This window comes from Geotrypetes seraphini, chromosome 3 (genome assembly GCF_902459505.1).
Source record: "Geotrypetes seraphini chromosome 3, aGeoSer1.1, whole genome shotgun sequence".
NCBI classification, from domain to species: domain Eukaryota; kingdom Metazoa; phylum Chordata; class Amphibia; order Gymnophiona; family Dermophiidae; genus Geotrypetes; species Geotrypetes seraphini.
In genome coordinates this window covers 335,577,194-335,592,927 of record NC_047086.1, presented here as the reverse complement: position 1 = coordinate 335,592,927, position 15,734 = coordinate 335,577,194, and the positions used below count along the sequence as shown (strand labels likewise).

Sequence of the window (15,734 nt, the reverse complement as noted above, 5' to 3'; positions counted from 1 at the left end):
CAAATAAGTCTTGAAACCCTGGAGGGTGTTTTCCCCTATAACAGACTCTGGAAGAGCATTCCATCTTTCTATCACTCTCTGGGTGAAGAAGAACTTCCTTTCATTTGTACAGAATCTATCCCCTTTCAACTTTAGAGAGTGCCCTCTCGTTCTCCCTACCTTGGAGAGGGTGAACAATCTGTCTTTATCTACTAAGTCTATTCCCTTCAGTATTTTGAATGTTTTGATCATGTCCCCTCTCAGTCTCCTCTTTTCAAGGGAGAAGAGGCCCAGTTTCTCCAGTCTCTCACTGTACAGCAACTCCTCCAGCCTCTTTAACCATTTTAGTCACTCTTCTCTGGAACCTTTCGAGTAGTACCGTGTCCTTCTTCATGTATGGTGACCAGTGCTGGACGCAGTACTCCAGGTGAGGGCGCATCATGGCCCAATCTGTTCGTGATCCCCTTCTTAATCATTCCTAGAATTCTATTTGCCCTTTTCGCTGCCGCCGCACTTTGCACAGACGGCTTCATTGACTTGTGAATTGAAGAATTGTGCTTGCTTTTCTGCTTAAGAATTGTGTGGATTACTAAAGATTGAGATTTATGGACTTCATAGATTATGTTCCTATATTTTTCTCTCTTTTTTTGTGTGTGCTGGCACATGGGTTTTCTTTTGTGCTAGTAAACTTTTATTCTTGATTTGCAACGAACGCATCCAGGTGTGGACTGTTTTGAAGAGGAGTGACAGTGAACACGATCTCCTAGACCTGGCCTCACAGCTCTAGCTGTTCCCACCTGAGAACCTGATGCCAGATTCTGCAACCACTGAAGGTAAGCTATCTTAGCTCTACAAGGCAGATCACCACATAGAAAAGGAAATACTGTACATATAATTTGAGAGGCCATTACAGAGAGAAAATAAAACGTGTTGTGATAGTCTTACTTGAGATTTTTCTTTTTTATCTGTTTCTTTGAAATTTTATATAGCATTGCATTCCTTACCAACATGATGTTGACTAGCTTGGCATTGGGGTTGCCAGATTTTCCAGTCAGAAAATCCCGACACCTAGACCCACCCCCAGGCCTGCATGTTCCGCCCATCCCGCCCTGTGCGGAATTCCTCCCTGCCCAATGCAATTTCAGGAGGCTTTTCAAAACCCAGACAAAGTGCCGGGTTTTGAAAAGCTGTCTGGACCCCTGGACATATCCTCAAAAAGAGGACATATGGCTGGGGAAATCCAGACATCTGCTAACTCTAGCTTGGCAGAACCTGATAGAATTTGATTGTAGCTATAACATAAAATGGAGAACACCTTTTAAAAATTGAAAGCTGAACAACGTACCTTGCCACAACATTTGTAGATAACAAACACATATCATATATGAGAAATACTCACCATAAGACTATACTTTATAAGGCTGCAGTCAGGTGAAACATCTTTGTCAACAGCTTCTACGATTATTATTGTGCTGTTTGTTTCCATGGCCTATAAAATACAGAACCAAAATGATGGAGGAGTATCTATCAGTATACGTTGCCAATGCTTGACCATTTTTTACTATTTTTCCTCCTATTATGCTTAGTTAGAATGGTTAACTGTAATCTTATGTGAACATAGCATTCTTATGGAATAATGCAAATGCAAGCATGATACCCTAGCCAAGCAGCTAGGAGGCCGACAACAATCACAGTGTAATCCATCTGAATGGTATTTAAAATCCATCACAGATGTCTTGAGAACCGCTCTGAATTGACTCCCCAGTCATTGGTAGTGGTTTAGAAGCTTCCGATAAAGATAAAGAAGCTTGATACTGCAGTTCTAAATATGCTTGTTTTCCTTTGCAACTAAAGAGTTAATTTTGCAACCCAACAGTTAATCAGGAGCTAGATATATCTAACAATGAGACAGAGCCAGTTAGAAGAAAGGAGCTATGTCCGAGTCTGGAGAAGCCAAAGGACTGTGGGGGACTCAGCAGAGTAAGAGCTAGGGCAAGAGGAGATAAGGGAGGAAGGAACTCCTGTCAACACTCCTGTATACAGAGCAGCCCACCATTAAGCAAGATAGAAACACAGAAACATAGAAACTGACGGCAGAAAAGGGCTACGGCCCATCTAGTCTGCCCACACCAATGACCCACCCCCTAACTCCCTCCGTGAAGAGATCTCACATGCCAATCCCATTTTTTCTTAAAATCTGGCACGCTGCTGGCCTCAATTACCTGTAGTGGAAGACTATTCCAGTGATCAACCACTCTTTCGGTGAAGAAATATTTTCTGGTGTCACCATGAAATTTCCCACCCCTGAGTTTCAACGGATGCCCTCTTGTTGCCGTGTGACCTTTAAGAAAAAAGATATCTTCTTCCACCTCGATTCGCCCGTGACATATTTGAACGTCTCGATCATGTCTTCCCCTCTCTCTGCGTTCCTCGAGTGAGTATAGCTGCAACTTATCGAGGGTATCAAGAGAAGGGGAAGGGGCAGATTTTCCCCCTAGCTATCATGCCCTTAAGTTTCAAGTTTATTAGGATTTTATATACCGTCTATCAAGGTTTTTACAATCAGGTACTCAAGCATTTTCCCTATCTGTCCTGGTGGGCTCACAATCTATCTAACGTACCTGGGGCTATGGAGGATTAAGTGACTTGCCCAGGGTCATAAGGAGCAGCGCGGGGTTTGAACCCACAACCCCAGGGTGCTGAGGCTGTAGATCCAACCACTGCGCCACACACTACTCCAACACTTTCACTGCTATCGGCCACACCCATTATCTAACATGAATTTCAGTGAATTTTCTAATCATTACAAATATATATGATGTTTTTGTTTTGTACAATAATATTATTTCTCAGAACTTATTGAGTCTGCTGAAACCTGGTATACAGTAAATGCTGGCATCCAAGTTAGGCACGCCAAGGTAGTATTCTATAAGAATGCATATAACTTTTCGGCATGCATCTATCACACTCATGCCTATGCCCCTTTTTGAGTTTGGCACCATGCCTTCTAGAAATGCATGCAGCTAGATTTATGCACAAGTTTTAATGTTTGGCACCCAGTTATTGAAGTTAATTGGCTTATTAATCAATTAATTTGTGCACCCATCTCATAAGTATACCCACATTTTGGAGTCAAAACTAAGCACCATATACAGAGTCTGGGGATATTGTTCTATAATTATTTTCACTTTGTTCTATGAGAATTGCTGCAGGTTTCATTGTTTCCTATGGAGGTCTACAAGTCACTGACTTCATCCACAACAGTGTTCTCTTCCTTTTTTCTATCCATGGTTTCTGGTCAGGCCTAGCAGTGCACATTAGTGGGCCTGGCATTGACTTCACCATATACCACAAAACCTCAAGGAAATTGTTAATCTCAGTGTGTGAAGGCTTCAGGGTCTTAAGCCTGTGCAAAACTGTGATAATTTATTATAACACCACCAAACACCCTGTTGGAAAGAATGTATGAATGGCAACAGAAAAATATCAACTAGACAGTTTGATCCATATTTTAAATTATCATTCTTGTTTTTTCCTCAAAACTAGAGGAGAAAGAGAAGAGCGAAAACACCAGATAAGAAGAGAACCATTCTTAAATAGAAGGTGAGAACTAGTCAGCAGAAAAGACATCTATATTATGAACAAAGCCTGAGTCTCAAACATGAAGCTAAGTAATTCAGAGAAGCATTTGTCTGTATCTGAATGTTATGTGTGTGACAGCTGTGCTAGATTTTGATAGTGTCTAAAAACTGATATTCTAGTGCAACAGACAGTGGCATAGTAAGAGGGGTACAGGGGGCACAGTCTTTCTAAGGACGCAGCACCTTTACGTCCCCCTCTCTTCTCCTTGCTGCGTGCGCGTGCCCTGCGCATGCCCCTTGTCTTCCCTTGTACCTTTTTTACTTCCCCAGCACAAGGTTGATGCCCGTGTCGACATCAGTGCTCACTCTGACGTCATTTTCAGGACCTGTGACTAGGAAGTGACATCAAAGGGCGATCCAACATCGACATGGGCATCCTGTTCACACTGTAGAAGTTTAAAAAGTACGGGGAAAGAGAAAGGGGCGCGTGCGCGGCAGGGGGTGGTGGGGAAGATGCTGGGGGAGGGGCACCCCTAACCCTTACTATGCCACTGGCAATAGGTGTGTCATTCTGGATGGATGGGTAATATCCCCATGCTTGTAAGCCATGCAAAAGGAATTCACACCAGCTTTTGAATCCTTTGTCCTTCACTAGAGGGCTCTGCTGCACCCTTCAGTTTTTCCTTCTGCTTGTGAGCTGGAAGGAGTCTTTCTGATCTGCTCTGTATACACTTCTTCCTCCGTATTTGCGGTGATAGGGGATTAACAGACCTGTGAATACAGAAAAACTGCAAATACCTTTTTCATATGTTATTCACGGTTTTCTATTAAAACCCTTGGTAAATATGGTGAAATTGCAAATAACAAAAAAGATTTTATCTGTGCATGCTGGGAATCAGCAATTTTATCTGTAAACGCTGGGAATCAGCGATTTCTCTATGCAACTGGGAATAAGTGATTTTATCTGTAAATAGATGATGTAATTTGGGGGGGAGGAGCCAGCTTTCTAAACACTGCAAATAATCGAAACCGCAATTAGTGAAACTGTGAATACGGAGGGAGAATTGTAATTTTTTTTTGAACTGTCTCTGCTTATGCTAAGGCATGGGAAACATTCCAGTATTAGTGCATTAAAGAGAAGGCAAAGCCTTTCTCTGCGCCGATCTTCATGTTCTTAGCCTTCTTCCAGGCCAGCCTTGACAAGGGACTTACAGTGGCATCCCTCAGAGGCCAAGTGGCAGAACTCTCTTGTTTCAAGGCTTGAGAGCAAAAGGCATCGTTGGTGTCTCATCTGGACATAGCTAGATTCCTAAAGGGGGTGCTGCAGCTCATGTCCTCAGTAAAACACCCATTTCTTTCATGGAACCTTAACATGGTTTTGAAAGGCCTCAGTCAGGCTCCATACGAGCCACTGAAGGAAGCATCCTTGATGGATCTGACACTCAAGACAGTTTTTCTTGTCGCTATTAGTTCAGTGAGAAGAGTCTCAGAGCTATAGGTTATTTCTTTCCTCAAGTTCACAGTGGCCAAGTTTCTTTGTGCACCATTCAGTCCTTTTTGCTGAAGGTTGTTTCGGCTTTCTATGTCAATCAAGAAGTCAGATTGCCAGTGTTCCACTCCATAGGTTCTAAGAAAAGAAGGATTGGATTCTGAAGAAGTTGGATATTAGAAGAGTGCCTCTATGATATCTTGAGATCACCAATGAATTCAGGCTATCTGACCATTTTTTGGGGGTTAACTAGTCAAACTAGACATGGCACACCATCTTCCAAGGCCATGATATCCAGATGGATCTGTAGGGCTATTTCGTCAGCATATATTGCCTATGGAAAACAGTCTCTGTAAAGGCGCATTTGACTAGAAGTGTGACTTCTTCGTGGGTAGAAGCTTGGTTGGTCTCTCCACAAGAGATTTGTAGGGCAGCAACCTGGTCCACTCTATATACATTTTCCAAGTTTTACAGAGTAGATTTAGTGGTAAGGGAGGACTCCGCCTTTGGGTCCTCAGTGTTATGAGCAGGCACAGTAGTCCTGCCCTAGATTTCTGGGACTGCTTTTGTACGTCCCATATGTCCAGAATGACACACATATTGCACTAAAAAAAGAGATTAGGTTCTTACCTTGCTAATATGTTTTCTAGTAGATAGGTGTGTCATTCTGGAGCCCTGTCCTGACAGTTATCTCCTGTACCTTCCTACTGTCTCAATCAGAAAGTTTGACTCCAAACTGAAATTTGGATGTATAAAGAATAATCTATTGCTATAGAATATTGGGGTATACTTGAGCTCCATAAATGTTTCTGTTTGGCATAATTGTTTCACTGTTTTGATTGTTCAATAAAAATGTTTAATATGTGTGTTATGATTTCAGAGCAGAACAGAGTTGTAGTTCAGGAATTTCACTGTACCCCTCCTTCACATGTGTTTCTATATGGGGTTATCGCTTGTTTTGGTACAAACTGAAGGGGGCAGCAGAACCCTCTAGTGAAGGAGGAAGGTTTCAAAAACTGGAGTGGATTCCTTCTGCACAGCTCGCAATCATGGGGATATTACCTGTCTGTCCAGATTGACACACCTAACTACTAGAAAATATATTAGGAAGGTAAGAACCTAACCTCTTTTTTTCTGATAAAAGTGAGAAATCTAAGAGTTTTTATCATTCGTATTGAAGAAAAATCCATGACAAGATTTCTGGTCAAAGAAAACTGAACTGCAGCCACTAATTTTATGTAATGCAGTCTTTAATAAATGTTCCAAAAGGTGTCTTCTGTTAAAACTGTTCCAGCTCCATAGCACTGAGTTACCTAAAGATTTATTGAATTCTATATATACAGAGATAAAGAAACAGTACCAAAACAAGCCTGAGAACCTACAGAAAATGAATAGGAAGAGAAACACAACCCAAGGAGTAAACCACAGTTTATTATTTCATTCTACCACTAAATATGGGGAAAAGCTCAGCTTTGCTTCATCACCCCAAACATTTTGGAACATTCCTGGGACACCACTGTGAGATGAATGGACAAATCATGCCATCAATTTAAATTGATAATTAAGTCAAGTCATAGGTCACTTCTCACCTCTGATATTAATGTGGTATAGCTCGCCTGCTGAAATATTGGAGCATTGTCATTGATATCTTTTAAATATAGTCGCCGTTGGTTCATAACATATCTCTACATAGGTTAAAGGAAAAATATAAAACAATTGTTAGTAATTACATTAGTATTTGTAGTTCCTTTAGAGTAGTAAGCCCTTTATAGTAGTGAAGCATTTTCATGAGACAAACGTTCCCACAATTTTGCAACTTTGTCACACGTAGGAGACAACCAAATTTCAGTTTCTGTTTCAGTTATAGCACTTATACTGGTCCAAAATCCTTTATCTATTCTGTTTTTGTCAAAAGGTTATTTTAATTTGTGGCAATGTTTTTGGTTTCAGCAGAGGGATACAGACTACAAGCTTTGACAATCCCCAGGAGCCATCACTGGTTCACATTCACACAACTAAACTTGAGTTTTCTGTTTTTGCCAAAAGCAGATGATTTGCATCTAATTGACAGGAAATATATAGTGAAATTTCTAAACAGAACCTCCAAACCCTTCTCTACCAATTATGGAATATCTCAGGGAACAATCTTGGCACCCACAGTCTTCAATATCTTTATCCCTGCTGACTGGGACCATAAATGCCTTGCTGCAGAGGAGCGTCAGGCCAGCAGCCTTCTTGCTGGGGCCGTCTGTGTACTGATGACATCATCAGTACACAGATGGCCCCAGCGAGAAGGCCGCGAAGCAGCCTGTGAGTGCTGCTGGCCTGACGCTCCTCTGCAGCAAGGTATTTATGGTCCCAGTCAGCAGGGATCGGTTGGGAGAGAAGGATGGAGGGCCATCAGCGGTTCAGCTGAGTGGTGGGTGTGGCAGCTGGTGCTCAAGGGCTCTGCTGCACAAGGGATGGGAGGGAGGGAAGGATGGAAGCTGGACAAAGGCTTCTGCTGCACAGGGGGATGGGAGGGATGGAGGGATAGAAAGATGCTTCAGAGGGAAGGCACAAGGGGATGGGTGAGAGGGGAGGAAAGATGTTCACATGTGGGAGAAAGGAAAGAGGAAGAATTGGGGTGAAGGAGAAGAAGGGAGAGATGATCATGTATATGAAAAAAATAAGCCCTACCCGAAAATAAGACCTAGTGCCTTTTTTGGGCCCCAAATGAATATTTTCGGGGAAACATGGTACTTCCACAAACTATTTATGATCAGTCAATTATGTCCTTTCTCTAGCAATCTATTCTTCAAACATTAGTCTATTGTCTCATGCTCAATCAAGTAGTGTACTGTCATCCACTGTACAAAGGCCTTAGACAGAAGACCATCGCTGCATTCAGTTAATTCAAAATATTTCCATCAGATTGACTACAGGTTCACGGAAATTCAATCACGTCACCTTCCTCCTTAAAAATGTACACTGGCTATCTGTATTTCATCAAGTTATCTACAATTCATTCAAATAGAAGCTATTAATTTTCTAAAAATGATATATATATATAATTTATTATTTTAATATTGACTTTAAGCACTCCACACAATATGTCATATCACAACAATTCACAGTATAACAACATAATAATCAAAACATTAGAAGCCCTCTCCCAGAAGCACCCTCAAAAAACTAACGTTTCCCGGTATTTAAAATATGCACCCTTCACACCAGTGCTAAAGTTCTTCAAAATCTGAAAATGCAGTGATTTGTGGTGCAAGAAATCCCAGACTGCAATGTCTTTATATGCAGAATTGAGTTCAAAGGCAGCAGTGACAGAATGATCCCTTTATTCTACAAAAATCTATTATAGTAACTGCAACATTATCCCCCCTTTTATAAAACTGTAGTACAATTTTTAGCGCCGGCCACAGTGGTAACAGCTCCCACACTCATGGAATTCCTATGAGCGCCAGAGCTGTTACCATTATGGCCGGCGCTAAAAAACACACTATGGTTTTGTAAAAGGGGGGTTACTATAGTCCTGAAAACCGAACACAACCACACCCTGTTAATAGAAATGAGAAAAACTAGAAAAAAAACACCTGTCTAACTATATCAATTTTCTGCAGGAAGACAAGGTTGGCAGTAGTTTGTAAATATTAATCTACCCATGAAAATTCCTCATTCCTTAGTATGAGGACTCCCTCATCCAAGTATCATTTATTAAACAGATGTGGTTCTGCCATTTCTTATCCCTTCTCTTTCCCAGTATCTACCAAAGCACATATATTAATATTACTAAAATATGGATCACAGTATTTATTTTTTCACAGAACGAAACACATTTCAGTTACAGATCTAGTGATTTGATACCTGTCTGGTTACAAAGGAACTTTTTAGCATTTAGTAAAAGGGCTCCAAAAGTTTTTAGGAGAAAGAAAGAAAGTTACCAATAAGACTACAGGATCTGATTTCCTGAAATAGGATATACTACTGGCTTGGGTGCTGTACTATGGTAGATCTGAGTTCAGATCTAGAGATGAGGTATGTGGGACACAGAGGAAGGCCAAGAAAGCATGCGACGTTCAGACCACCCAATTTCTGCCAAGTTCAGTCGTGGCATAGAATTTGCCCCTCTGACAGTAAGGAACCTTACTGGAAATGAAGAAGCAGTATGTGGCGTAGAGACAATAAGATCTAATAATTACACTATTCTGAATTAGCTTATGCATGCAAACATTAGAAGAGGAAATAAATTGTAAAAACTGTAAGTTTATTACTTACACCATTCTTCACACAGGTGACAGAATAAAACAGGGGTCCATGCTAAAAAACAGAAGCACAATTTGCAAAATTATTGTCTATACTAAAATACTGAAACCTCCATTAAAGTAAGATAATGCTTCAAAAGTGAGCATATAGCTAAACTATGTGAAAAGAAAATTTCAATGTGATGGCATTGAAGCATGATTATATTCATTATAATCAAAACACATGAAGCCCCATTTAGGCTAGAAAAGGGACATCCAAGCTGAGACATTCAAAATTTCCCAGATATTTTACAAAAGGCTTGCAGATCAGCGAGCCTTTTGTAAAATATTTAGAAGAATAGTCTGGAACTTGCCAGCGGACAAGATGGCTGAATGATTCAACAGCTCCTCCCTCAATAGCAACATTCTGCTCAACTGACTGCACAGCAGTTTTATTTTTCACTCTAAAAGTGAATAATTTACTTGCTTATATCATCTACAGCAAGTATGTCATCTAGCAGGCAGACTAGATTAGAAACAGCCTTTGTAGCTGGGAGCTCAGCAAAAAAGCAGAAGGTGGATCCTCTAACTCCATCTAAAGTTCCCCTCCCAAGGGACTCTTCTGAATTTGATCAACCGATGGAGGCATTGAAAATCAATCAGAGGAGTGCTGCAAACAAATACTGATAAATTGGACAAAATGCAGGAAGAATTACATTCCCTCACACAAAAGATGACAGTGTGTGAGCTCAGGATTGAACAGCTGGAACACCGGGTAACTGAAATAGAAGGCAGTTTAAAAAAAGTTCAAGCAGATAATAAAGATTTGGCGGTTCATAGACAAAACCGCGGAAGACAAAGGTGCGCGCCGACAACTGAGCGCAAGACGGAAGCGCGCGCCGAAGAAAAAGACTGTTTTTAGGGGCTCCGACGGGGGGTTTTGTTGGGGAGCCCCCCCAGTTTACTTAATACAGATCGCGGTGGCGTTGTGGGGGGGTTTGGGGAGTTGTAACCCCCCTCATTTTACTGAAAACTTAACTTTTTCCCTAAAAACAGGGAAAAAGTTAAGTTTTCAGTAAAATGTGGGGGGTTACAACCCCTCAACCCCCAACAATGCGGCGTGATCTGTATTAAGTAAATTGGGGGTTCCCCCCCACACACCCCCGTCGGAGCCCCTAAAAACAGTCTTTTTCTTCAGCGCGCGCCTCCGCACTGCGCTCAGTTGTCTGCGCGCGCCTTTGGCCCGGCGCGCTTTTGACCTGACACCAATTTGGCACGTATGGCAAGGGATTTGGAGGAAGCGAATAATAGAAGCCGAAGGAGTAATATTCAGATAATAGGACTCCCTAAGGGATTCGAAGGATCAAATGCCATCTCTTTTGTGGAAAATATGTTGCCAAAATTGCTCTCTTTAAACCTGCAATTTCCACTTAAAGTGGAGAGAGCACATAGGATTCCAGGGAGAATTTCAAATGGGCAGTACGGTCCACAGCCTCTAATTTGCAAATTACTTCGGTTTAGACATGCAGTTAATATTCTAAATGCAGCTAAACAAGCTAGCTCTTTAAAGTGGCAAGACAATAAAATTCATATATTACCTGACTTTGCTAAGGCAACAGCAAACCGAAGAAAACAGTTCCTGCTCCTCAGGCCAAAATTAAGAGCTCCTTTTACTAAGGACACAGGAAATTACCATGTGCTACACCACATGCTATGCTTCTAGAACTAACACCAGTTCAATGCTGGCGTTAAGGTCTATTGTGCGTAGCAATGCAGTGCGTGCTATTCCGCGCATTAAAGCCCTAACGTGGCTTAGTAAAAGGAGCCCTAAGACAATTAGGAGTTAAGTACAGTCTCCTTTACCCTGCTATTATGAAAATTACTTTTAACAATAAAACTATCCACTATGAGGACCCGTGCAAGCTTGAAGAATTTGTGAATCAAAATTAGGATCACATGTCTTAAGGGAATGTGTTCTGGATTGGATCTAATAGACAGTTTCAAATATATCTTTTCTTTTTTTTTGGTTAGCATGGGGTTCTCTTAAGAAATATAGAATCATTAATTAATTAAATTAAATTTTTTATTGTTTTTCTTTTTTGTGGAAAGTGCTGATATGGAAATGCATTGAAGTTTTTAAGTGCCAGAGGAAATGAGTCAGTTAAATGAGGGGTGGGACTTCCACTTTTCTGCCTTTGAGGATTTTTAAGTGACAGATTATATGCAGTGGAGCATGGATTACTTTACTTGTTTCGGATGGCTACAGACTTTGTTAGTGCAGCTGGTGGAGGAACACTCAACTTTGGGCAGGTCATGAGCGTAAAGGTTATTTGGCCGTTGGACTTGGGCCACAGGTGGGTGAAGCTTTGAGCCAGGCAGCCGCGTACCACTTTTGAAAATGGCCACTGCATTGTCTTGGCAATGATCCCGTAACAGTGCAGTGGAGGAGAGCTGAATGCACAGTGAGAAAGTCGAAGGTTTTTAATACTATGGCACGTGGAAATTGGTGAGACATGAGTGTGTAATAGCGTGGACTCTGACGGATAGGAACTGCATGCAGGAATCAGTTGTAGGTCTTCAAAGCAATATGATTCTAAGGCCACTTGCCCAGTTTCTTCTTCTTCATTTCATCTCGGGAATCTAGAAGTTGCCCATAGTTAGATTAATTATTGGTGTCTTTTCACTGTTATTTATAATCCAAGACAGGATCTTCTGGGAAAGGAACGGGGGTAGCAGATCCAGTCCATGAGGATCTCATTTCCTGGGTCCATTAATCTTGGCCGCAGCACTAATGTTCTTATTTGGACAATTTAAAGTACTGATTTATAGGTTTGTTCATTAATGAGTTGTTATTATGAATTGTTTATTAATGAGTTATTTTTCTCCTGTGATTATTTACTTATTTGCACATTGAATTAGATACAAATTATCATTAATAGCTTAGGTTTATATAGGTGATGAATTTAGACACCTTTTTAGGATTTGTTTTAATCTGGGGGTTGCTTTAATTCCATAAATATTTTCATTTCAATGGTTTTTAATGCTAGAAAAGAATATGATGGGTTTCGGGTCTGGGGATTGGTATAGTTATTAAAGGGTTTAAATTAAAGTTAGGGAAGATAGCACGAGATAATAGATGATTGTAATTTATAAGAGTACAATGTGGAATTGATTGCATTAACCATATTTTAATTGAATTCATTAAATATAATGGGGAATTTTAATGGGAAATGAACTTAGATTACTCATAAGTGATATTTGCTGTTAGTTATCCTTGATTGGATCATCTACTCATATTCCATAGTATTTTATGATATGTTTTTAAGGGGTTTAATTATATTTATGAATCATTCTATGACCTTTGGTTTAAATGCTGTTTAATCTCTAAGGAAAATACATTATTATTTCTTCTGTAATTTCACTGAGTGCAGTATTATACTTTTTCAGTGATTAACATAATTTTTTAAGTAGAATTATTAAATAGCTATAATATATGATTATTAGGGAATGGTTTGGGAGACATTATTGTTATTATGTCCCATTTGGTGATTTATAAATTTATATTTACCTCTTATGGGATTCAGTAATGGTTTTATGATTTATTTTATGGGAATATAAAATTCTTAATGATTCTATTAAAGAGGTTAAAGTATTCTAAGATATAGTTCTAGCTATATTAATTGTTATTTATGTTTACTTGAATGTTTATTTGGGTATATAGATAGAGTGATGACTTCCTCTTAATTCTATATGGGGGAATTTTTTGGGATTGGAAATTAATTATTCATTCCAATTTTTATATGATGGTTAATCTAGGGTTGCAGATGGGGCTCTTGGGGGAGGTTAGCAGTCACCGGCCTACATGTTTGCTTACAAGCTTTCAGGTGACATGATGAAATGGGTTTGGGGTGGGATTGGGAGATATGGGGGTTTGGGGTTCTGGATATGCGTGATTATCTTATTTTTAAATTTATTCAAAAGGAACTTGGGGGGTTATCTATTAATAAGTAATAATCAAATAAAATGCCTTTAAAATTTTATTCCCTGATTGTCAAAGGACTTAATCATCCCATCAAAAGAAAGAAGGTGCTTAATTTTTTAAAACAGCAGGAAGCAGATGTTTACTTTATACAACAAACACATTTATCATCGGGTGAGTCAGCTAAATTTGAAGGGGGGTGGGCAAAGCATTGTTTTTTTACACCTGCAGTGGGAAAAAAGTTGGTGTGGCTATCCTAGTCAATAAGAAATGCTCTGCAGTGTTTGGTAATCCTCATGCTGATCCTATGGGTAGATGGCTCTATGTGGACATGACTTCAGGAAAAAAAATGCCCTGACGATTTTTAACATTTATGCTCCTAATTCAAATCAGGCTGAATTCTTAAAAAAAAAAACCTCCAGCAATTAATTCTGTCATTGGCTACATCTAATTTAATTGTAGCCGGAGATTTTAATGCTGTCATGGATCCACTATTGGATAAACAGCGATATTATAAAAAACTTTCAAAATTACATTAACATAGTAAGATTAATCAATTTTTCCTGGAAGTGTTTTATGGTGGAAATGAAATCTGAGAAATTTGTCAAAGAGATAAGTTTAGATTGAGATAAAGTTTAACCAACTTTATCTCAAGAGCGCTTGAGATAATGTTGGTTAAACATTTATTCCATTTGCCTGCTTGGAATGATAGTATTCAATCAAGGAATCTCTTGTAAATACAGGCCTTCAAGGATGGGAAAGCGAACAAGTAGGCACTACGTGTACAAGTTGTGCCTGGAAAATTGAAATGATGGTAACTGCTGAGGCACTGATTTTTCTTGGGCACCCATGCCATTAGGACCATGTGTCTTCCTAACCATGGAAACACTGATGCCATCAAGGCAACAGTGTTACATGGTAAAAAACCTGACAATTTCCAAAGTTATATTTTCAACTTGTGTCCATAACAATTCTTTCACAGGAAAGGGAGAAAGGACTGGAGATTGGGACAAAGAGAGGCTGGAGAAGGGAGCTGAGTTCAGATCCAGTGACACACATGAACACACCCCAGGTCAGATCCCCTCACACACATGCACACCATACTTATTCAATATAAAGACATGATCAGGCATATAAGATATAAGTATACACACTGAAAAAAAAAGTGTAATAAGAAAATTAACCAGACCGTTTATAGATAAGTATTTCCAAAGATCAAGTATTTTCTGAAAACTAGATGCAATTGTGAGTCTCAAGGACCAAAGCTGAAAACCTTTGCTTTAGACCAGCAGTATGTGTATGTGTTGTGTGGGGGGGGGGAGTGAGGGGTTGGAGGAGGGGGGAGCATTTGTAGCCAATTAGGTCACTTACAATGTCCTCCAGATCCAGCTTTTTATGAGCTCTCACAGTGGCATTATTAGATCCAGGAGTATGTTGAAGTTCCAAGTATTCAGTGTGGTGTGGGAAAAAATCTTTCATCAGGATTAAAGTTGCATCTAAAGGAATATTTATTATCCATTCAATATCACCTATAGGGAAAAAACCAACAACTATATTTGAATGGCTTCTGCCACAAGGTAATTCTTCACTCTGTAATGTGACAAAACAAAAAAAAAATTTTCTTCATGAAATAAATGCTTGTCAAGAAGCATAAAGAACAAATTTTGTTTGGAGACCAAGGTGATCTACAATTTAGATGTACAGTATGTGTCTTTTGTAACTGGAAACCCCAGAAAGTCAATAACTTGATGTGCAGTATCATAGTTTACATAACTGAACCTTCTTTTATTAACCCTGTAAAATTAAGACCATTGATAGATCGAGAACAGTTATGGATTCTAGACAACATCGTTAATCATATATCCAATATGTGCAATGGCACTGATTCAGATCCTGTCAGCTCTTGCATTTTTCGCTTGCATAAGGAGTTTGCATGGCATAATAGAATTGGTTATCTAACTGACCAATTAAACAATCTCAGAGAGCAACATGCTTAAGGGCATTTCACATTGCCAGGCATGTGTATAAATGTGAGTTTCTCATGTGTATTAACAAGCAATATTAATAACCGTCAGATGCAAAGACCAGACGGACCCGTGGATGCATAGGAAGAGAAATGGCCAGCAGGAAATAGGAGATGATGGTGCCTCTACACAAGCGGTACTGTGTACAAATCTGCAGATCCATTTGCAAAAAATGATTTAAATGTTATTTTCCATAAAGCATATGAGGATAGACTTGAAAATATCAATATATCTAATCTGGAAGAAAGGCGGAAATGGGATATATGATAGAGGCATTTAAATATCACCATGGCATAAATGCACAGGAGCTGGGCCTCCAATTAAAAGGAAGTCCTGGAATGAGGGAGCATAGGATTGAGGGGATAGAGGATAGTCTAAGGTGTAATCTAAGGGGGAAATACATTGTTATGGAAAGGGTGGTGGATGCAAAAAATGACCTCCCAGTAC

The 15,734-nt window shown here is 39.7% G+C and overlaps 1 protein-coding gene across 1 annotated transcript in view; it reads right to left on the bottom strand.

Annotated features, from left to right (window-relative positions):
- LOC117357839 (protocadherin Fat 3-like) overlaps nt 1-14,747 on the bottom strand; it is a 154,974-nt gene extending 140,227 nt beyond the window's left edge. Inside the window, exons 1-4 of the mRNA XM_033939002.1 lie at nt 14,635-14,747; nt 9,319-9,360; nt 6,639-6,734; nt 1,379-1,468 (exon numbers count right to left, since the gene is read on the bottom strand). Coding sequence (XP_033794893.1) covers nt 1,379-1,468; nt 6,639-6,734; nt 9,319-9,360; nt 14,635-14,742 — 336 coding nt within the window. The 5' untranslated portion in view covers nt 14,743-14,747. The remainder of the gene's footprint in view (nt 1-1,378; nt 1,469-6,638; nt 6,735-9,318; nt 9,361-14,634) is intronic.
- Between the last annotated feature and the right edge of the window lie 987 nt (nt 14,748-15,734).